Raw genomic sequence first — 23,860 nt, 5'->3', positions numbered from 1 at the left:
GGACAGAGGAGCCTCTTAAAGAAAAAGTTACAGGTCTGTGAGAGCCAGAAATCTTGCCTGTTTGTAGTTGACCAAATACTTATTTTCCACCATAATTTGCAAATAAATTCATAAAAAATCCTACAATGTGATTTTCTGGATTTTGTTTCCTCATTTTGTCTGTCATAGTTGAAGTGTACCTATGATGAAAATTACAGGCCTCTCTCATCTTTTTAAGTGGGAGAATATGCACAATTGGTGGCTGACTAAATACTTTTTTGCCCCACTGTATATTGGCATGGTGTTGTTATGCCCGAGATGAAGTCTCAGGCCTAAAAACAAAAGCTTTGCATATCTTCTCTCATTAAAAACGCAAAGCTGTCTTGCATTTTATATTTGAAATTCTTCAAAGTAGCCACCCTTTGCCTTGATGACTGCTTTGGACAATCTTGACATTCTCTCAACCAGCTTCATGAGCAGGTAGTCACTTAAAATGCATTTCAATTAACAGGTGTGCCTTCTTAAAAGTTAATTTGTGGAATATCTTTCCTTCTTAATGCGTTTGAGCCAATCAGTTGTGTTGTGACAAGGTAAGTGTGGTATACAGAAGATAGCCCTATTTCGAAAAAGACCAAGTCCATATTATGGCAAGAACAGCTCAAATAAGAAAAGAGAAACGACAGTCCATCATTACTTTAAGACATGAAGGTCAGCACATTAACACACATAATGTCAGCACGTAGCTCAGTAATCCACAGGCTGATGAAAAGGCTGCATGTTGTAAAGCTAGCATGGAAAGAAAGACAGTGATGCTCAGTCAGACTGGGCTAAGCCTTCTCTGAGTCGTCGGAGCAGATTCACTCCAGTGCTGTTGATGGTAAGAGAAAACACATTTCTGTGAGCGCTCTTAAACCCGATGAAATTAGGAGATTTTAACGACACGCTCGGATAAAAGATTGAATATTAATTAAGGGCTCATCCCTATCAATCAGTCTTTCGTAAGAAGGAAAGCTCCCAAACTAAGGTTCTTGGAAACAGCAACCCAGATGTGGAGAAAGTTTGGAGGATCAAATGTTGCAGCTCAAATAAGTATCCATTTCGTAGAGCTTGAGTTAAATTCCAATTAAGGTGGAGCTACATGACTAGCGACAGTACTGTAAAATAACAACAATAGCTAGAAACATCCTCCAGTGCGCTAAGTAAGTAGCTCGTGAGTAAAACAAATGCCTCGGGCATCCATGGCCAGTCCTTGTTAAAAGCCCATGAGTAAATATAATTCCTTGTGTAGATTATGAGAGACTGTCATTCTCTCCGGTTCTTAATGTTGTAAACCTGCTTAATTCAGGGAGAGAGGCAGTGTTGAACTGAGCCCTCAGTAATTGGTGCTCCATTGAAATGTCTGTGGTTTTTTCATGAAGTTAATTTACAGTGTGTTAAAAGGGGATGTACAGGTATATGAAATGTTTTCAAATCAAATCAAATTTTATTGGTCACATACAGGTGATTAGTAGATGTTATTGCGGGTGTAGCGAAATGCTTTTGCTTTTATCTCCGACCGTGCAGTAATATCTAACGAGTAATATCTAACAAATTACACAACATACCCAATACCCCCCAATCTAAGTAGGAATGAATTAAGACTAAATACATATGGATAAGTGATGTCAGAGCGAAATGGACTAAGATACAGGAGAATAGTATAGTTTTAAGGTCCATCATGTATTATTTCTAATCCAAAATTGCATAGCAGTTAGGCTCCTGCCAGTCTGCACAGCGCGATTCAACCCAGAGCATATCTGACTTCTTCTTCTCCATATCTCCGGATTGCTACCACAAGCTCTGGACCTTTTCACCTGGATCATCGCAGCTAGCTAGCTGCTATCCGAGTGGCTACTCCTGGCTAACATCTCTGTCCCGAAAGCAAGCACAAATTAGCCTGGAGCTAGCCTATGCTAGGCCCATCTCCCGGCTAGCTGAAGAGGTCCATCAGCCACTCCTTGGGCTACAATACCTATTTTGACAATTGGCCTGGACCCTTTTACTACACAGAGCCCTGCTGATCCATCACGACTGGTCTGCCGACGTAACCGCACGAGGGGGCTACAACAGACTTATTCCGTTGCGACATCCCTCTAAGGCCCATCTGCTATCCCCGGCCCGCTAGTGGTCTGAATCACCATGTCTCCAGCCCGCCTAGCTACTCACTGGACCCTATGATCACGTGGCTACGCATGCCTCTCCCTAATGCCTTGTCCATTGCTGTTTTTGGTTAGTGATTATTGTCTTATTCCACTGTAGAGCCTCCAGCCCTGCTCAATATGCCTTAGCTAACCCGTTTGTTCCACCTCCCACACATGCAGTGAGCTCAACTGGTTTAAATGGTGTCTCTAGAGACAATACCTCTATCATCGTCACTCAATGCCTAGGTTTACCTCCACTGTATTCACATCCTACCATACCTTTGTCTGTACATTATTCATTGAATCTATTCTACCATGCCCAGAAACCTGCTCCTTTTACTCTCTGTTACGAACGTGCTAGACGACCAGTTCTTAAAGCCTTCAGCCGTACCCTTATCCTACTATGTTCCTCTGGTGATGTAGAGGTTAATCCAGGCCCTGCAGTGCCTAGATCCACTCCCATTCCCCAGACGCTCTCATTTGTTGACTTCTGTAACCGTAAAAGCCTTGGTTTCATGCATGCTAACATTAGAAGCCTCCTCCCTAAGTTTGTTTTATTCACTGCTTTAGCACACTCTGCCAACCCGGATGTCCTAGCAGTGTATGAATCCTGGCTTAGGAAGGCCACCAAAAATCCTGAAATTTGAATCCCTAACTATAACATTTTCCAACAAGATAGAACTGCCAAAGGGGGCAGAGTTGCAATCTACTGCAGAGATAGCCTGCAGAGTTCTGTCTTACTATCCAGGTCTGTGCCCAAACAATTTGAGCTTCTACTTTTAAAAATCCACCTTTCCAGAAACATGTATCTCACCGTTGCCACTTGCTATAGTCCACCTTCTGCCCCTATCTGTGCCCTGGACACCATATGTGAATTGATTGCCCCCCATCTATCGTCAGAGCTCGTGCTATTAAGTGACCGAAACTGAGACATGCTTAACACTCCGGAAATCCTACACTCTAAGCTTGATGCCCTCAATATCACACAAATTATCAATGAACCTACCAGATACAACCCCAAATCCGTAAACACGGGCACCCTCAGGGATATCATCCTAACCAACCTGCCCTCCAAATACATCTCTGCTGTCTTCAACCAGGATCTCAGCGATCATTGCCTAAGTCCGTAATAGGTCTGCGGTCAAACGATCACCCCTCATCACTGTCAAACGCTCCCTAAAACACTTCAGCGAGCAGGCCTAGCCCGGGTATCCTGGAAGGATATTGACTTCATTCCGTCAGTAGAGAATGCCTGATTATTCTTTAAAAGTGCTTCCCTCACCATCTTAAATAAGCATGCCCCGTTCAAAAAATGTAGAACCAGGAACAGAAATAGCCATTGGTTCTCTCCAGACCTGACTGACCTTGACCAGCACAAAAACATCCTGTGGCGTTCTGCATTAGCATCGAATAGCCCCCCTGATATGCAACTTTTCAGGGAAGTTAGGAACCAATATACACAGGCAGTTAGGAAAGCAAAGGCTAGCTTTTTCAAGCAGAAATTTGCATCCTGTAGCACAAACTCCAAAACATTCTGGGACACTGTAAAGTCCATGGAGAATAAGAGCACCTCCTCCCAGCTGCCCACTGCACTGAGGCTAGGAAACACGTTCACCACCGATAAATCCACGATAATGGAGAATGTCAATAAGCATTTTTCTACGGCTAGCCATGCTTTCCACCTGGCTACCCTTACCCCGGTCAACAGCCCTGCACCCCCCACAGCAAATTGCCCAAGCCTCCCCATTTCTCCTTCACCAGAATCCAGATAGCCGATGTTCTGAAAGAGCTGCAAAATCTGGACCCCTACAAATCAGCCGGGCTAGAAAATCTGGACCCTCTCTTTCTAAAATGATCTGCCAAAATTGTTGCAACCCCTATTACTAGCCTGTTCAACCTCTCTTTCGTATCGTCTGAGATCCCCAAAGATTAGAACGCTGCCGCGGTCATCCCCCTCCTCAAAGGGGGAGACAGTCTAGACCCAAACTGCTACAGACCTATATCTATCATACCTTGCCTTTCTAAGGTCTTCGAAAGCCAAGTTAAACAGATCACCCACAATTTCGAATCCCACCGTACCTTCTCCGCTATGCAATCTGGTTTCCGAGCTGGTCATAGGTGCACCCCAGCCACGCTCAAGGTCCTAAACAATATCATCGATAACAGACTGTACTGTGCAGCTGTATTCATCAACCTGGCCAAGGCTTTCGACTCTGTCAATCACCGAATTCTTATCGGCAGACTCAACAGCCTTGGCTTCTCAAATGACAGCCTCGCCTGGTTCACCAACTACTTCTCAGACAGAGTTCAGTGTGTCAAATCGGAGGGCCTGTTGTCCGGACCTCTGGCAGTCTCTATGGGGCCGCCACAGAGTTCAATTCTCAGGCCGACTCTTTTCTCTGTATCCATCAATGATGTCACTCTTGCTTCTGGTGATTCTCTGATCCACCTCTACGCAGACGACACTATTCTGTATACTTCTGGCCCTTCTTTGGACACTGTGATAACAAACCTCCAGAGGAGCTTCAGTGACATACAACTCTCCTTCCGTGGCCTCCAACTGCTCTTAAATGCAAGTAAAACTAAATGCATGCGCTTCAACCGATGGCTTCCCGCACCTGCCCACCCGTTCAACATCACTACTCTGGACAGTTCTGACTTAAAATATGTGGACAACTACAAATACCTAGGTGTCTGGATAGACTGTAAACTCTCTTTCCAGACTCGCATTAAGCAACTCCAATCCAAAATTAAATCTAGAATCGTCTTCCTATTTCGCAACAAAGCATCCTTCAGTCATGATGCCAAACACACCCTAGTAAAACTGACTATCCTGCCAATCCTTGACTTCGGCGATATCATTTACAAAATAGCATCCAAAACTCTACTCAGCAAATTGGATGCAGTCTATAACAGTGCCATCCGTTTTGTCATCAAAGCCCCATATACTACCCACCACTGCAACCTGTATGCTCTCGTTGGCTGGCCCTCGCTTCATATTCGTCGTCAAACCCACTGGCTCCAGGTCATCTATAAGTCTTTGCTAGGGAAAGCCCCGCCTTATCTCAGCTCACTGGTCACCATAGAAGCACCCACCCGTAGCACGCACTCCAGCAGGTATATCTCACTGGTCACCCCCAAAGCCAATTCCTCCTTTGGCTGCCTTTCCTTCCAGTTCTATGCTGCCAATGACTGGAACAAATTGCAAAAATCACTAAAGCTGAAGACTCATATCTCCCTCACTAACTGTCAAAGCAGCTCACAGATCACTGCACCTGTACATAGCCCATCTGTTAATAGCCCATCCAACTACCTCATACCCATATTGTTATTTTTTATTTTTTTGCTCCTTTGCACCCCAGTATCTCTACTTGCACATTCATCTTCTGCACATCTATCACTCCAGTGTTTAATTGCTATATTGTAATTATTTCACCACTATGGCCTATTTATTGTACACAAGGTATTTAGGCAAATTATCTGCACATAAAATAACATTCTTTTAACTTAGCAGTGGAGACAAAATAAGCAATTTAACTTAGGATATGACTTAGGATATGTTTAATTTTCCTGGATATGCTTCATTTTGGTTTTAAATGGGTAGATGAAAAAGGCAATTTGGAGATAACTTACAGGTAGCTGTTTCTCCAGGCAGTTGTAGAAGTTCTTGGTCTGGTTGGGCTTGAGTTTCTTGAGGGGGATGCGCGTCTCACCGATGAACTCATTGTGGCGGAACTTGTCCTCATCACACACTGAAATCCTGAAAGTACAGAACAGAGAGTGAGAGAGTCAGAGAGAGATCATAAGATACAAAGCACCTATGAGAGAGAAATAAAAAAGAAGACTGCAGAAGAGACAGAATAGGGAAAATTTAGATATTGAAAATTAGTCACATGGTCAGCAGCCGCAGAAGAGTTGAACAGACTATGGGCTACTATTTAATCAAAGCCAGTCACCAGGTTTCCTGGATTAGAAATCAAATAACAGTTTACCTATATTTACTGTTTTTGTTTTTGCATACAAAATACACACATCAAATACAAAATGCAATCAATAGATAATAACATAATCAATCACATACAGTAGTTACCCCAACAGTCTCCCCTACAGTTTCCCAACCTATCAAGACTTCAGAAATCCTTTATGAACTCCTCTATGAACAGGTCTCCCACCAATGCACTCAAGTGACTAAAAGGCACTCGGGAGTCTAATCTCAGAGAGCCCTGAAATTAATTCCATGTTCAGTACCAGTCAAAAGTTTGGACACACCGACCCATTCCAGGATGTAAATGTACACTGCTCAAAAAAATAAAGGGAACACTTAAACAACACAATGTAACTCCAAGTCAATCACACTTCTGTGAAATCAAACTGTCCACTTAGGTAGCAACACTGATTGACAATAAATTTCACATGCTGTTGTGCAAATGAAATAAACAACAGGTGGAAATTATAGGCATTTAGCAAGACACCCCCAATAAAGGAGTGGTTCTGCAGGTGGGGACCACAGACCACTTCTCAGTTCCTATATTTCCTGGCTGATGTTTTGGTCACTTTTGAATGCTGGCGGTGCTTTCACTCTAGTGGTAGCATGAGACGGAGTCTACAACCCACACAAGTGGTTCAGGTAGTGCAGCTCATCCAGGATGGCACATCAATGCGAGATGTGGCAAGAAGGTTTGCTGTGTCTGTCAGCGTAGTGTCCAGAGCATGGAGGCGCTACCAGGAGACAGGCCAGTACATCAGGAGACGTGGAGGAGGCCGTAGGAGGGCAACAACCCAGCAGGAGGACCGCTACCTCTGCCTTTGTGCAAGGAGGAGCAGGAGGAGCACTGCCAGAGCCCTGCAAAATGACCTCCAGCAGGCCACAAATGTGCATGTGTCTGCTCAAACGGTCAGAAACAGACTCCATGAGGGTGGTATGAGGGCCCGACGCCGTAGAGAATGTTCTGCTGCGTTCTGCTGCCTGCAACTTCCTCCAGCATGACCGGTTTGGCGGTGGGTCAGTCATGGTGTGGGGTGGAATTTCTTTGGGTGGCCACACAGCCCTCCATGTGCTCGCCAGAGGTAGCCTGACTGCCATTAGGTACCGAGATGAGATCCTCAGACCCCTTGTGAGTCCATATGCTGGTGCGGTTGGCCCTGGGTTCCTCCTAATGCAAAACAATACTAGACCTCATGTGGCTGGAGTGTGTCAGCAGTTCCCGCCCGTTCCCCAGACCTGAATCCAAATGAGCACATCTGGGACATCATGTCTCGCTCCATCCACCAACGCCACGTTGCACCACAGACTGTCCAGGAGTTGGCGGATGCTTTAGTCCAGGTCTGGGAGGAGATCCCTCAGGAGACCATCCGCCACCTCATCAGGAGCATGCCCAGGCGTTGTAGGGAGGTCATACAGGCACGTGGAGGCCACACACACTACTGAGCCTCATTTTGACTTGTTTTAAGGACATTACATCAAAGTTGGATCAGCCTGTAGTGTGGTTTTCCACTTTAATTTTGAGTGTGACTCCAAATCCAGACCTCCATGGGTTGATAAATTTGATTTCCATTGATAATTTTTGTGTGATTTTGTTGTCAGCACATTCAACATGTAAAGAAAAAAGTATTTAAGAAGAATATTTCATTCTTTCAGATCTAGGATGTGTTATTTTAGTGTTCCCTTTATTTTTTTGAGCAGTGTATTTAAAAAAAAAACAATTTTCTACCTTGTAGAATAATAGTGAAGACATCAAAACTATGAAATAACACATATGGATTCAGGCCTTCATGGTCGAATTTCTGCATGTTTGTTGTTTAATAATGGATTTAATGGTGCTCCGTGGGATGTTCAAAGTCTTGGATATTTTTTCATAACCCAACCCTGATCTGTACTTCTCCACAACTTTGTCCCTGACCTGTTTGGAGAGCTCCTTGGTCTTCATGGTGCCCCTTGCTTAGTGGTGTTCCAGACTCTGTGGCCAGGTGTATATATACTGTCATGTGACAGATCATGTGATACTTAGATTGCACACAGGTGGACTTTATTTAACTAACTATGTGACTTCTGAAGGTAGTTGGTTACACCAGATCATATTTAGGAGCTTCATAGCAAAGGGGGTGAATACATATGCACGCACCACTTTTCCGTTTTTCTTTTTTTGTGAAACAAGCTATTTTTTTATTTTCATTTCACTTCACCAATTTGGACTATTTTGTGTATGTCCATTACATTTCCATTTAAATTACAGGTTGAAATGCAACAAAATAGGAAAAACTCCAAGGGGGATGAATACTTTGCAAGGCACTTTTTACAGTTTGAACAAAGTGTTACAGATTTCTCTTTCAGCCTCTTCTCAGCGAGCCCCTCTCTACCTCTCATAACACCTCGGGGGCTCTTTAATGATCTGTAACAATTCTGCCCTCCTTTTGAGCATTTCATTCAGTTCTAATAACTACACAGAATGTTCTCAACAGTGTGTATATGAACAGTGCTTTTGCAAGCACAATCATCCAATGTTTTCCTTTGTGTGGCGTATAGTACATCTATTTACATTGAGCTCATGATGTGTGAAATTAGTTATTTTCTCAGTGTGTAATTGATTGATAGGTGGAGGGAAACCATGGGCCTTCGTACAACAAATTATAATTACATTCCACTCATGAGGGGCAAATCTAATCGCAGCAGCAACATTAGAAACGCCATTGAGCAGTCACCAATTTATCCTATGGACAGGTGGTACAGATTTCAATTTAATTAATTTAGAGAGGAAATGGATTTGCTGGCTGTGGAACGTATGTGGGCTTCTTTCTCATCCTCTGTTGTTCCTGTTGAATTAAACAGGTGGTAAAGGCACGGTTATGAGATGAATAGAACATCTGAATTCGATGAAGGCGCAGAGAAAATAGTTTTGTGGCTTATCCAGAGGAGTGAGGACATATTCTTTCCTTTTCAATCTCGTCTCGCCTGCAAAAAACAATCACATTTCACTCAGAAAATGTTCTCAATATTTCTTGTAAAAGTAACTAGAGAATCAGTCCCATTTAGATTATGACTGGTAAAAATGTATCTTGGAGAACAATGAGTATCATTGACATCCATTTAGTTTCTGTGATTAGTTGGTGAAATAATACTTGATGTAAGTTGTTCTAGATATGATGAGTACTTGCTAAAATGACAAAAATGTGATGTTTTCCTGAAACAAAGTTACATTTATGGGGATTTGGTGGTGAGTCGTTGGACACAAATGGGTTCAATTTCACCATGAGTGGCTCAGTGATTTTCACAGTTCTATTATCACAAATGTTCAATTACATCAATTACTCTGACAGCTTATGGAAAACGATGCTATTGAGCAAGGTTAATGACACACTGATTAGCGAACACCTAAAACAGGAGTGTGGACCGTTTTTGGCTTCTTACGATGAGTTATCAAAGTGGAAGCTGATTATATTAGCGAAAACGCCACATGGGATGTGTTTTGCTTTCTATGACCTTGTTTACAGCTTTGGGTGGATCGAAATGAAAAGCACCACAGTCATTATCTTCTCAAAATGTTAGCGATGAAGTGCTAGCTTGCTTGACAGCCCAGCATGCTTAAAGTCATGATTGAAGATGAAAAGGTCAGTAGTTCTGTGTTTTGATGAATAAATAACAAACATTGTAAATAACATTGGTACTTAGAACCGTTCATTCTCAAACACAATGAGAGATTCAGGACTACAGCCCAAATGCTTTTTCTCCAAGGTGTACACTCATACACTTCACCTTGTGGATGTAAAAGGAATGGACAGGTGTGAGAGATATAGTTGAAACTCCCTCAAGCAAATTCATACACCCTCCCAATGGCTTTAAACCCTTGACTGAACGAGTGCCCCCTTTTTTAGGGGGACCAAGCACGGTGAAGGCTAGTAGTGGCCCTCCCATTCATCCTTAGCCAAGTATTGACCAATTGACAATATCATCAACTACTCATTCCACTTCATTAGCCTAACATTTTAGTTGAGGATAAATTGGTGGATTGAGGGCGGGGAAACTGATCCCAGATCTGTACCTGGGGAAACTTCACCCCGGAGCAGGTGAATACCACAAACTACTTTTGACTGCAGTGGCACGAGGTCAATGCCATTCAACATGGGAGATGGCATTGATTTGGATTCAAAACAGAGAACAAGATTCTTAGACACATTATAGGGCTCTGAATTGGAAGGAAATAGTAAACATAATTAAGATTTTAATAAATCTTAAATTAGTTTTGTTGGATAAATAATTTAGAGTTTAACCATAAAGATGGTGAAGTCTCATTTTGAGTGAGATTTCTACAACAAGGTTTTGGTTGAATAAAGGTTAAAAATGAAAAAATCTGATGAGATGGAGGTAGTAGACAATGCCAACTCAAACCTGGTTGTATTTGTGAATCCTCAATTTGACTTTAATTGATAAACAAATCAGGTAACAATGTTGCTGTTTCTGAGCGATGACAGCTTTTGTGTGTAATTAAAACGATGCCACCAAATATTCAATGTAAAATGTATTGTCACAACAACAATAACATGTCCAAAAGATCAAAAACAGCACCAGACTGCAGTGGATGTCAAATCAGACCTGGACTCTATTCGAAGTCCTTACCGTTTCAATACTCGTGCCAACATTCAGTGACAAGCCTGCCCAGCTCTAGCCAGCCTGCTCACAGTGTGCGCGATATGGAATGGTGGTGAGGGGATGGAGAGAGGGAGGGAGTGAGCAAGCGATGGAGGGGAGAGAGAGGGTGAAACACACAGCTATCTCTCCCTGTAGGCATAATCCAGCTGTCACACCCCAGCTCTCCTCCTCAGTGACAGGATAAACAGGACCTCTCTCCCTCGTTCCGTTCGCTCCCATTTCCCAGCTTGCCCAGCTTCCAGTGGCCTGCTCATCCATCTCCATTACGTCCTGTCGGGAGCGAGCCATGGACAGCCCCAGGGGGAAAGAGAGGGCAGCCCCCATCCATGATCCATGCCACAGCTGTGGTTCCCCTACAATTCCGCTTTAGAAATGATATTCCATCTCTGAATATATCTCTGTCGAAGCCCCCTCACCAACTCATATCCATTCTCACCATCTCCATTGTAGCTTTATGCTGCAGTGTAACATAGTACCTTACTGTCATTTGACTCAGCTCAGGTATAGCGATACATTCACTTTCATCTCTGCTAGTCATTGTAGGGGAGAGTGGGGTAAATTGAGCCAAAGGTGTAAGTTTAGCCACCCTTGTTTTTAAGAAACCCCAAATTAGTAAGTTGGCCAAAGATTTAGGACGAGGTTGTCATTTCATGGAGTCTGTGAAGGAAGAACCCACATTGAAAGTAGTAAGCAAGTTAGGTCCAAAAAACCTGATTTTACCAAGTCAAATAAATGTATTGTGTTCAAGATTTCATGATGCTTGTATATAAACCAAAGTCGATCATTTAAGATTGTTCAGTTTAGTTTGGGTCTCTATAAACATCAATATGAGGTCTTAAACCTAGAATGAAAGTGCATCCTTGTAGCTATGTGGGCTAATATAGTCAAAATGTTTGTCTTGGGTTAAGTTTAGCTAATGGTTGAGCTAATGGTTGAGCCAATGGCAAGTTGAGCAAATTGAGGTGTTTTCTTCCCATCCGTAATAGAATAAATTATTGCTGGGATATGAGGTTACAACAGGGCTGGCCTATGTTAAAAGTGTGGTCCAGAGTGGGTGGCAAGGAATAAGTCATTCCTAAATATTTCTAAAACCTAAAGCACTGAATTTGGGACAAATCATTCACTAAACCCTAAACCTCAACTAAATCTTGTATTAAATCATGTGGAAATTGAGCAAGTTGAGGTGACTAAACTGCTTAGAGTTAGCCTGGATTTTAACTGTCATGGTCAAAACATATTGATACAACAGTAGCTAAAATGGGGAGAAGTATGTCCATGGTAAGGCCCTGCTCTACCTCCTTGACAGCACTGTCAACAAGGCAGGTCCTACAGGCTCTAGTTTTGTCGCAGCTGGACTACTCTTCAGTCGTGTGGTCAGGTGCCACAAAAAATGACATTTTTTTTTGCAATTGGTTAAGAACAGGGCTGCACAGCTGGCCCTTGGATGACGACAGAGAGCTAATATTAATAATATGCATGTCAATCTCTCCTTGCTCAAAGTGGAGGAGAGATTGACTTCATCACTGCTTGTATTTATGAGAGGTATTGACATGTTGAATGCACTGATCTGTCTGTTTGAACTACTGGCGCACAGCTCGGACACCCATGCATACTCCACAAGACATGCCACAAGAGGTCTCTTCACAGTCCCCAAGTCTAGAACAGACTATGGAACGTGCACAGTACTAAATAGAGCCATGACTACATGGAACTCTATTCCACATCAAGTAACTTATGCAAGCAGTAAAATTAGATTTAAAAAATAGATAAACACCTTATGGAACAGCGGGGACTGTGAAGCATCACAAACATAGGCACAGACACATGCATACACACACACACACACACACACACACACACACACACACACGATAGCATACGCACTATACACATACGTACACATGGATTTTGTACTGTATATATGTGGTAGTGGTGGAGTAGGGGCCTGAGGGCACACAGTTTGTGAATGTATTGTAATGTTTTTAATATTGTACAAACTGCCTTAATTTCGCTGGACCCCAGGAAGAGTAGCTGCTGACTTGGCAGCAGCTAATGGGGATCCATGATAAATACAAATACAATGATCCAAAACATGCAATCAAATCTACATGAAAACGGTTAAAAGGAAACAAATTTGAAGTTTTGGAATGGCCTAGTCAAAGTCCATACCTCATCCCATTTGAGATGTTGTGGTAGGACTTGAAACGATTAGTTCATCCTTTGCACCCCATTATTTTTATTTCTACTTTGCACATTCTTCCACTGCAAATCTACCATTCCAGTGTTTTACTTGCTACATTGTATTTACTTTGCCACCATGGCCTTTTTTTAACTTTACCTCCCTTATCTCACCTCATTTGCTCACATCGTATATAGACTTGTTTATACTGTATTATTGACTGTATGTTTGTTTTACTCCACGTGTAACTCTGTGTCGTTGTATGTGTCGAACTGCTTTGCTTTATCTTGGCCAGGTCGCAATTGTAAATGAGAACTTGTTCTCAACTTGCCTACTTGGTTAAATAAAAGGTGAAATAAAAAATCAAATAAATACAAATAAATGCTTGAAAACCCACAAATGTTGCTGAGTGAAAGTAGCTCTGCATGCAAGAGTGGGCCAATATTCCTCCACAGCGATGTGAGAGATCAACAACTACAGGAAGAATTTGGTTGCAGTCATTGCAGCTAAAGGTGGCACAACCAGGTTGAATTGGGTGTTGCATAACTTTGATATTTAAATAAATAATTGCCCTTGTTTTGTTATTTGTAAACTCAGGTTCCCTTGATCTAATATTAGGGTTTGGTTGAAGATCTCAAAATAGAGAAATAGAGAAAATCTGAAAAGGAGCAAATACTTTTTCACGGCAATGTATGTTTGTGGGGGGTTGTTGAAATAAACTGAACGCAGCGACGTCTCTGTTTGGTGCTCTGTCAGCAATTGTGGGACGATTCTCTGCTCCAAGAATAAATGTCCAAAAAGAAAAAGGACATTCATTTAAATAGTAGTCATGCCTCAGCGTGCTCACTTCAATGTTCTAAGCTTTCCCTCCACCTCTTTTCATACGTCACACGTTCGTAAACACAGAGTGAAAATGAGATCTTTGGAAGATGTGAGTCTATCAAATAGCTCAAATGAACCAATTACGCAGAGGTCAGTGAGTGGGAACGCATTTAGTTTGATATGATTGGTGAAAGCTTATGTTTCACAGAGCAATCAGGATAAATCGGGTCAAAATGGGCTAATTAGAACATACAACTATGTCCTACAATAGATGGCAGGTGGCTTAGATTAGAGACAGATGTGCAACTGTGTCGCAGGAGTGCAGGAGGGCAACAGGTTCGAATCCCAAGTCTGACGGTATAAAAATGTGATACCATCTCCTACTACTAAGAATCCAAAAGGCATATGTTGTAAGCATGACATTTAATGGACATCTTGTTCAACTTCACTGCTTGAGGACATCCTACAACTGATTCGAGCAACAATCCCCTCTACCAAAAATGAACCCATTGAATGTCTATGGGTTGTCTTGGGTTTGTTGAAGACAAATCCCTGCTCAACAGAGCCTTGAAACCAAGCCATCACTCCTTGTGTACACATCTGTCTATCATTGCAGAAAACTAGGGTAAGCTTCTCGTAGTGAGACAATTCATATATAAATTAACCCGGGCAAACAAAGAGTGAATCGTTGGAGGCATTGAGGGTCAGTGCAGACACTCCAATCTGCTGCCTGGGACTAGTGAACAGCAGATAATTACAGAGTCTGCATTATAAAGGGAATAGGGTGGCATTTGGGACACACATTGTAGTGTGTTTAAGAGCCGTATACAGATTTGATTGACACATCTCTTCACGGATGATCCACAATACAAGTGTTTCATTTGACTTCAATACATATATATATAAAAAAAAAAAAGTGATTTCTAGTGTTGGGTTCTGAGAATATGAAATAATATTTTATTATTACTGAGGGAGAGAGGGGAATGTATAACGTTTACATTCTGTCCGGATATGTTATTGTAAGCCATCAGGGATCCTTTGGGAGGAGTAGAGACACGGTCATGTACAAGTCAACATGACAGCCGTGAGTTGGGGAGGAGTGAGAACTTTGGGGACGAGGTCAGATGAAGTGAGGAAAAACAGATATCGCTAAGGTTCTGTCTAGCAACAGAGATGCATTGACTGTTCAGATGTGTAGTAGACTCAGCATAGGAGAAAGGGTTAAATATCAGTGCTTGTGTGAACATGTTTGTCTCATGCAGCTGTATCGACCCAATGGGTGAATAAACTTGGTTTGAGCTTTATTAAGTGTCCGTGAGTTTTAATAGGTTCATTTAGAACCCAACACTAGAACACTAACTATGTCCAATACTGAATAATCACTCCTCTTGGCCCTTGTGAAGTGAGAGGGAGAGGAGTGATGGCGGATGACAGGGAAGCTGTGTGGAAGCCTTACTGCTGAGCCTATACGATTATCTCAGCGTCTCATAATGTTTATAAGGAGCAGGGCCTTTGCCTCATCTCTCCCATGTGTTATGACTGAGTACAGTATGTTCCTATGCTCTCAGGTGATGGGCTGCTGATTACCTCCACTTACCCAGCTCCAGTGAAACACGCTGGTATAGCTGGTATGGTTCATTTAGTATCTTCATTATGGTTGTTGGAGTAACTGAAATCATTTGAAGGTGGTTTCAATGAGAACCCTTCAGATGAAATGGGTTCCATTGCTACCAGGTAATAGTTTACGTGCTCCGTGCTGTATGCCCCTTTCCAAGGATATTTAGAACACCCCGAACCTGAAATAATATCCCTTTGTTTTTTAGAGAAGGTAGTTGGACTTGAGAGGGCATCAAATGTTCTGCATGCAGCTATGGAAACATGACCTGTTTTATCAGACGTGCTACTTTGTCCAGGAACAGCTGTTTCACTCTCTCAGTCTCTCTCTCAGTTTCTATTAATGTTTGAGCATACTGAAGAACGATCTAGCCTTAATGGGCATGTATTCTTATAATCTCCACCCGGCACAGCCAGAATAGGACTGCCCACCCCTCGGAGCCTGGTTCCTCTCAGGTTCCTCCTAGCCACTGTGCTTCTGCCATTACCTTGTGAAGATTTACAGAAAACGTTTGACCTCTGTCATTGCCAACAAAGGGTATATGTTATTGACCAAATACTTATTTTCCACCATAATTTGCAAATAAATTCATTAAAAATCCTACAATGTGATTTTCTGGATTTGTTTTCTAATTTTGTCTGTCATAGTTGAAGTGTACCTATGATGAAAATTACAGGTCTCTCTCATCTTTTTAAGTGGGAGAACTTGCACAATTGGTGGCTGACTAAATACTTTTGCCCCACTGTACATATAAATGGATGAGACAGCTTTCTACTGCCTGAGCTATGTTGTTGACACAAATTGAGAAGAGCATGGGGCCTAGGATTGAGACAGCAGATGTTCTGACTTTATACACTGTACTCTTCGAGACCAGGCCAAAGACCCCTCAGAGACACCAATACTCCTTTGCCGGCCCACAAGAACGGAATGTTCAACCGTATCAAAACCTTTGGCCAAGTAAATAAAAAAGCAGCACAACATTGCTTAGTGACAAGGGCAATGGTGACATCATTGATGACCTTTAAGGTTGCAGTGACACATCCATAACCTGAGCGGAAATCAGATTGCATACCAGAAAGAATGCTAGACATCAAGAAAGTCAGTCAGTTGATTAGTGACACGTTTTTCCAAAACTTTTGATAAACAGGGCAAAATAGAAAATTAGGATCAGCTAACTCCCCCTTTAAATAAATGACGCACTGTGGCTGCCTTCCAAGCAATGGGAACCTCCCCAGAGAGGAGAGACAGGTTCAAATGGTCAGAGATAGGGTTGGTGATGATAGGGCAGCAACCTTAAAGATGAAAGGGCCTAAACCATCTGTCATATTTCAGTTTTTTTATTTTGTAATACAGTTGCAAAAATGTCTATGTCTATTGTCTGTAGACTGATTTTACAAAAACAATTTCAGAATAAGGTTGTAATGTAAAAAAATGTGGAAAAAGTCAAGGGATCTGAATACTTTCCCGAATGCACTGTAAGTCTGGGCAGCGAGCTCGGTTGTCATCGATCAGTTTTTTTTAAATATTCAGTTTTTATAGTCAGCTTACATATTTTTCCTACTTCCAAATAAGCACAGTTGACACCATCGAGGTGCGGATGTTTACTTAATACGCAATTTTTTTTCCCAGTTTCATCCTAAGAACAGATTGTAGTGGTAAAATAAAAAGGGATACATTTTTTGGTGCCATTTAGGGGAAATGGAATTCTAAGCATCACACCAGCCAGAAGAGGCTCTGTGAAGGTTTGTTTCAATTCATTTGCTGTGGCCTCACTCTAGTGTTGCAGCTCAGCCAAAGTTATTTTCAGCCTTGGGTGAATTTTGACTCGTTCTACTGTCCAGCCTACAGGAAGTACATGTACTAAGGTCTATTCAATGCTGGTCTGACCAATCTGAATGAATGTTTCCAGATTGTTTTGATCACATGGACTGGGATATGTTCCGGGTTGCCTCTGAGAATAACATTGACGTATACATTGACACAGTGACTGAGTTCATCAGGAAGTGTATAGGGAATGTTCCCACTGTGACTATTAAAATCTACCCAAACCAACTGTGGATAGATGGCAGCATATGCACAAAACTGAAAGCACGACCACCGTACTTAACCACGTCAAGGTGAATGGGAATAAGATAAAATACAAACAGTTCTGTTTATGCCCTCCATAAGGCAATAAATCAGGCAAAATGTCAGTACCCAGACAAAGTGGAGTTGCAATTTAACGGCTCAGACACGAGATGTATGTGGCAGGGACTCCAGACAATCCAGCCACGTCGCAGACATTGAAGCCTTGCTCCCGGACAAGCTAAACACCTTCTTCACCCTCCTTGTGGACAACATAGTGACAATGACGCAGCCCGCTCCTAAGGACTGTGGGCTCTTGTTCTCAATAGGCTGACGTGAGTAAGACATTTAAGCGTGTTAACCCTCGAAAGGCAGCCGGCCCAGATGGCATCCCTAGCCGCATCCTCAGGGAATGCGCAGACCAGCTGGTTTGCGTGTTTACGGACATATTCAATCTCTCCCTATCCCAGCCTGCTGTCCCCACTTGCTTCAAGATGTCCACCATTGTTCCTGTACCCAAGAAAGCAAAGGTAACTAAATGACTATTGCCCTGTAGCACTCACTTCTGTCATCATGAAGTGCTTTGAGAGATTAGTTAAGGATCATATCACCTCCACCTTAGCTGACAACCTAGACCGACTTCAATTTGCATACAGCCCCAATAGATCCACAGACGATGCAATTGCCATCATACTGCACACTGCCTTATCCCATCTGGACAAGAGGAATACATACTGCACGTAAGAATGCTGTTCATTGACGACAGCTCAGCCTTCAACACCATAGTACCTTCCAAGCTCATCATTAAGCTTGGGGCCCTGGGTCTGAACCCAGACTTGTGCAACTGGGTCCTGGACTTCCTGACCACACCTCCACTATGCTGATCCTCAACACAGGGGCCCCACAAGGGTGCATGCTCAGCCCCCTCCTGTACTCCCTGTTCACCCATGACTGCATGGCCACGCACGCCTCCAACTCAATCATCAAGTTTGCAGACGACACAACAGTAGTAGGCTTGATTACCAAAAATTAAGAGACAGCCTACAGGGAGGTGGTGCGGGCCCTGTCGGAGTGGTGGCAGGAAAATAACGTCTGCCTCAACGTCAACAAAACAAAAGAGCTGATCATGGATTTCAGAAGACAGCAGAGGGAGCACTCCCCCACCCACATCGACGGGCCGCAATGGAGAAGGTGATAAACTTCAAGTTCCTCTGTGTACACATCACTGACAATCTGAAATGGTCACCCCACACAGACAGTGTGGTGAAGAAGACGCAACAGCGCCTCTTTAACCTCAGGAGGCTGAAGAAATTTGGCTTGGCCCCTAAGACAGTCACACACTTCTACAGATGCACAATCGAGAGCATCCTGTTGGGCTGTATCCCCTCGTAGTATGGCAACCGCACCACCCACAAACGCAGGGCTCTCCAGAGGGTGGTGCGGTTTGCCCAACTTAACTCCAGGGGCACAATGCCTGCCCTCTAGGACATCTACAGCACCCGATGTCACAGAAAGGCCTTAAAGATCATCAAGGACATCAACCACCCAAGCCACGGCCTGTTCACCCCCACTATCATCCAGAAGGTGAGGTCATTAAAGGTGCATCAAAGCTGGGACCAAAAAAACAGCTTCTAAGGCCATCAGACTGTTAAACAGCCATCACTTGCCGGCCTCCACCCAGTACCCTGCCCTGAACTTTAGAGGCTGTAGCCCTATGTACAGTACATAGACATGGAATCACTGGTCACTTTAATAATGAAACACTAGTCATTTTAATCATGTTTACATACTGGTTTACTCATTTCATATGTATATACTGTATTCTACAGTATTCTAGTCAATGCCACTCTGACATTGCTACTCCTAATATTTACATATTTCTTAATTCCATTTCTTTACTTTGAGATTTGTCTGTATTGTTGTGAATAGTTAGATACTACTACACTGTTGGAGCTAGGAACACAAGCAATAACAACTTCTGAATATGTGTGTGTGACCGATAACATTTTATTTTATTTATGGGGCTATTGACAAGACACTATAACTGTCCACTTGTGCTGACATTCAGATAATGTCTTTACCCAGGCGGTCCCTAAATAACGTTAATTTAACAATTCTCCTATTTGTGAAAAAAATGCAGTTGTAAATATGTTTTACAGTGGTAAATATGAAAATAAAAGCTTCCAAATGAAATGACCACCCCCACCCCCCTGTCATGGTTTAAACCATTTATTTATATGTGGCTGCACAAACCATCTCCCTGTTCATGGTGCTGTCTACTCAGTAGTGCTGAATTTCGGCCTCAGCTAAGCTCCTTTAAAATGCATCGATACTCCTTGGAATTTGCTCATTTGTTCCCATGTGCCCTCGATAGAAATAGCCAACGCCTTTATTCCAATGCATTTGATTTATCCGTAGATTTATCATTGTTTGATGTTGTCAGTCAGCTGTTTAGAGCGCTCATTGCTTTGTTCTTCAGGTGCGCACGGGTATTGGTGTTCTCTGTGCTGTCTGTGGCCAGAAGAAGTAGACCATTTATTTATCTGAATTATTTTCTATAAATATTTGTTTTATTTTCTGGATCAGCTGATGATGGTCGCCAATATCACTAGACAACTGGCCTACAGCTAGACACCAAATGCGCATCCAATCCATCTAACATAATGCCAGTAGGCCTATAGTTGACTCTTTTGGTTAGAAGCATTACATTGGCATAGGCCTACATTCTTTTGGATTTGTGTGCCCATGAGAACTGTTTTCACGGTGAAACATAATTAAATGTTACGTAGGCATAGTAACACTTACAGCGCATTTTCCGAGCTCTCCAAGATCCAGGAATGGTACAGGGTTTATTTTCAATATTCTAATGTAATTGTTAAATGCTTAATAATGACAAATAACACTGTCATAAATGTCATCAATGTAAGGAAAGAAACGCAGTGTTCTGTCACACAATCTGTGAAGACTCCAAGCATTCAACAAATAAATAACTCATGAACTAGGGTGGAAACCTATTTTGATTCAACTCGTGTATTATATTGAATGTAGGCTACCTGTTCTGCGTGTGTTCATGTGTGCAAAATTGCATAGGCTGAGAGGGTACCGGTAGTGGTGTTGGCCTAGTGAAGGGTAAACCCAAGTAAACGCAGTTTAGCCACCTTTTTCCAAAACATGCATTGAAAGTATTGGGAGCGTTACTTTTTTCACCGCGACCGGCAATCAGATTTTGCCCACCAATATTTTGTACCACTACATCACTGGCTACTGGTAGGCCTATTTGAAGTTCATGGTACTAGGCCTACACATTGTAGCCTAGTCTAATAAATTGACCACATTTTAGGGTGACAATCCAATTTTCCCTGGGACAGATTCAGACCCAATTCAGGTGTCCCGAAATGTCATGCTACATCCATTTGTTAGCAAGATCATAAATGAATGTAGACCTAATCAATGGCAATCACCAAATGTAATTAGGAACACTTTGTGGTGTTTTGTAAACAGATGTCTGTTACCATTCATCAAATGGCGCTAGTGTAGGCTACATGCATTACACTATTTTGGAGTGGACGAACATGCACAGGTAGCCTATGTTTTGAAGTGTTTGTTTGACAATCAGCTGGCCCATATAAGGCACATAAAACATGTCAGCACGCATCCAATAGAGAACCCCCCCCTAAATGTCACGGTGTAATTCTCACTCTGATCAGTAGCCTTAAAATCATTACAAGCACCAACCAAGTGTTATTGATAAATAATGAAAATCAGCACAGAAGCAATAACGGCATTATAATGAATATAAGTGTCGATATGACTGCAGCAAAAAAATATATATATATTGTCAGCTAGTGCTTACGTGGTGTGCGTCTTCACGCAGTGGTATCAGTTGGAGCATGTCCATGTCACATAAACAATGAAAGCTGGTGAGTGTGATGCTGATGATGTTTTTTTGCTTGAGATGTAGGTTCTGCTCTCAGTGGACATTTTTTTCGTCTGATAAAAAAAAGGCATACATCTAATTATTATGTAACCACTCTTTCTGACTAAGTGAAACCCTCCAAAATTCTGGAAAACTGTCAAATCTCTGAAGGGTTGCACTTCCTCCTCTCTGCCCCAAGCAAATTCATTAAGACTATGGTCCCATTACGGACAACAATTCTGTCATTGATGCATTTAAACATGACTTTATTTAAAACGTGCTATTTTTTTAAATAAGTGTATAACCCTACTATCCAAAAGTGGGCTAAACGCTGATTGACTCCGAAAATGGTAGTTCAGTTTTAGCATTTTGGCAGTTCACAGAAAAATACATCCTTGATACCTTACTTGCTATAGATACCAGGAAATCCACAGGAGCTGACCAATTGGTGCTGGGTCTGCTCAAGTATGCTTCCCCCCTCATTGCTGGCTCAGTAACCCATATCTTAAATCTTAAAATATCAAGAAACTCCATAAGACGTGGATAGTTTTGATCTTGATAATTATCGTCTCATCTCCAGTCTTCCATGTCTAGCGAAAATTCTCAAACCATTGATAAATAAGCAATTTCGCACTTTTTTTTAACTGAGCATGGTATTTAGAATATAAATCGATTTGGGTTTATGCCAGGGCACAGCACTATAACGGCGACCATATTAGATGTTAATGATATTGTCAATGTATTAGACGCTAAAATGAATTGTGCTGCCTTGTTTGTGGACATGTCAAAAGCATTTGACACTGTTGATCATGCTATTTTATTGAACAAGTTTTCCTCGATTGGCCTGGGCTCTGACATCTGCTCTTGGTGTCATGATTATTTTAGTGACAGATAATACAGGGAAAACTAAATACATGTTGTTTTCAAAGTTCTCGTAAGATTTTCTCAGATGGATTAAATCTTCACTCATCAGATGGTTCTATAATCAAACAGGTTCTTGCATACAAATACCTTGGTATTTGGATTGACAATAATTTAATGTTGAAAAAAACATACGAATGAGCTTTTTAGGAAGTTAAGATTTAAAGAGATATATGTATATTTTTTTACAGAAACAGATCTAGACTCTCTAGTCAGCAGGAAGCAGATTGTGCAGTCAACCTTTCTACCTGTTCTTGATTATGGTGACACTATTTATCAAAGTGCAGCTGCCACTACTCTTAAAACCCTGGATGCCGTTTATCACAGCGCCCATTGTTTTATCACAGGAGACAGATTTATTACACATCACTGCATTCTTTACCAAAAGGTTGGCTGGACCTCTTTGAAGACACATAGATCCTCATTATGCTCTTTTATGTTTAAAAAGCCCTGCTCCACAAGCTTCCGACTTACCCAACTTCCCAGTTCAGATTTAAAATGACAAGTTATTAAAGCCAGGAGACTGGAGACTTCTTGGGTGTCTATGTTTGGAATTATCTTCAGAGGACATTTCAATTGGACGCTTTGGTGTCCCCTCATACAGATAACAGAGGCTTTTTTAAATTAAAGAATGTGTTTCTTTTATTTGAATGTGTTTTGTACCTTAATGTGTATTTTTTCGTGTATATTTATGTTTGTCTGTGCTTGCCTATTGTGTGCTTGTTTTTTTTATTGGTCAGGGATCACAATACGACTTCCCTGTTGAAATAAAGGTAAATTAGGGTCTCAAAGAAACTCAATACTTGGAAGGTGCTCTTAATGTTTTGTACACTCAGTGTTAATTACACACACACAAAGAAGAAGCTATTTTGTCTGCCCCCATTTGTTAGTTTTGTATGGGACAGTATTTCAGCCAGTGGTGTTTTGGTTTGCGGAGTTGAATATGGGCCATCTCTGCATGGAGCTGGCTGTGGCAAGCAGACCGTCCGACGGCTAACAAGTCAATTCTCTAATCACAGCGCAACAGAAAGGTTGTACATTGCTGGAGGTGGTGGTGACACACTTATGAATGCTAACATGCCAAGACTAAGGCTGCGTCAAATGGCATTTACCACACTCACTACATAGGGATCAATGAACCCATACCATTGATGCTTGGGGGGTTACACATGGATTTGAAATAAGGCACCTGGAGGCTAAGTAAGGTTGGTCCGTTCTCTTTTGGAACGTCTTGTGGTCACTTTGCCTAACCTACAGCAAACTACTATTCAACAACAGCTCAATCAAATCTGCAATATGAATGGACTTATAAGAAATGTGAAGACGATCGATTCCAAAGATGTCTCCTGGTGAACTCTCTGCTTGAACTTTGATTTGGATTCAGAGAGGAGTAACAGGGGTGGCAGACTCTAAAGAGATGAAACACAAAGGCCATAGAATCAAGCTTTTGCACTGGCCATCCAAGTCCCCTGACCTAAACCCCATTGAAAACATGTGGAGTGAGCTGAAGAGGAGTCCACAGGCGAGGACCAAGGACTCT

General features: G+C 42.1%; 1 protein-coding gene across 1 annotated transcript in view; it reads right to left on the bottom strand.

The window, feature by feature from the left end:
- LOC115105315 (double C2-like domain-containing protein beta) overlaps positions 1 to 23,860 on the bottom strand; it is a 314,653-nt gene that overhangs the window by 24,337 nt on the left and 266,456 nt on the right. Inside the window, 1 exon segment of the mRNA XM_029627235.2 lies at positions 5,793 to 5,919. Within this exon segment, the coding sequence (XP_029483095.2) occupies positions 5,793 to 5,919 (127 nt within the window).

This window comes from Oncorhynchus nerka, linkage group LG22 (assembly GCF_034236695.1).
Source record: "Oncorhynchus nerka isolate Pitt River linkage group LG22, Oner_Uvic_2.0, whole genome shotgun sequence".
Lineage (NCBI taxonomy): Eukaryota > Metazoa > Chordata > Actinopteri > Salmoniformes > Salmonidae > Oncorhynchus > Oncorhynchus nerka.
This window is presented reverse-complemented; position numbering and strand designations above follow the sequence as displayed.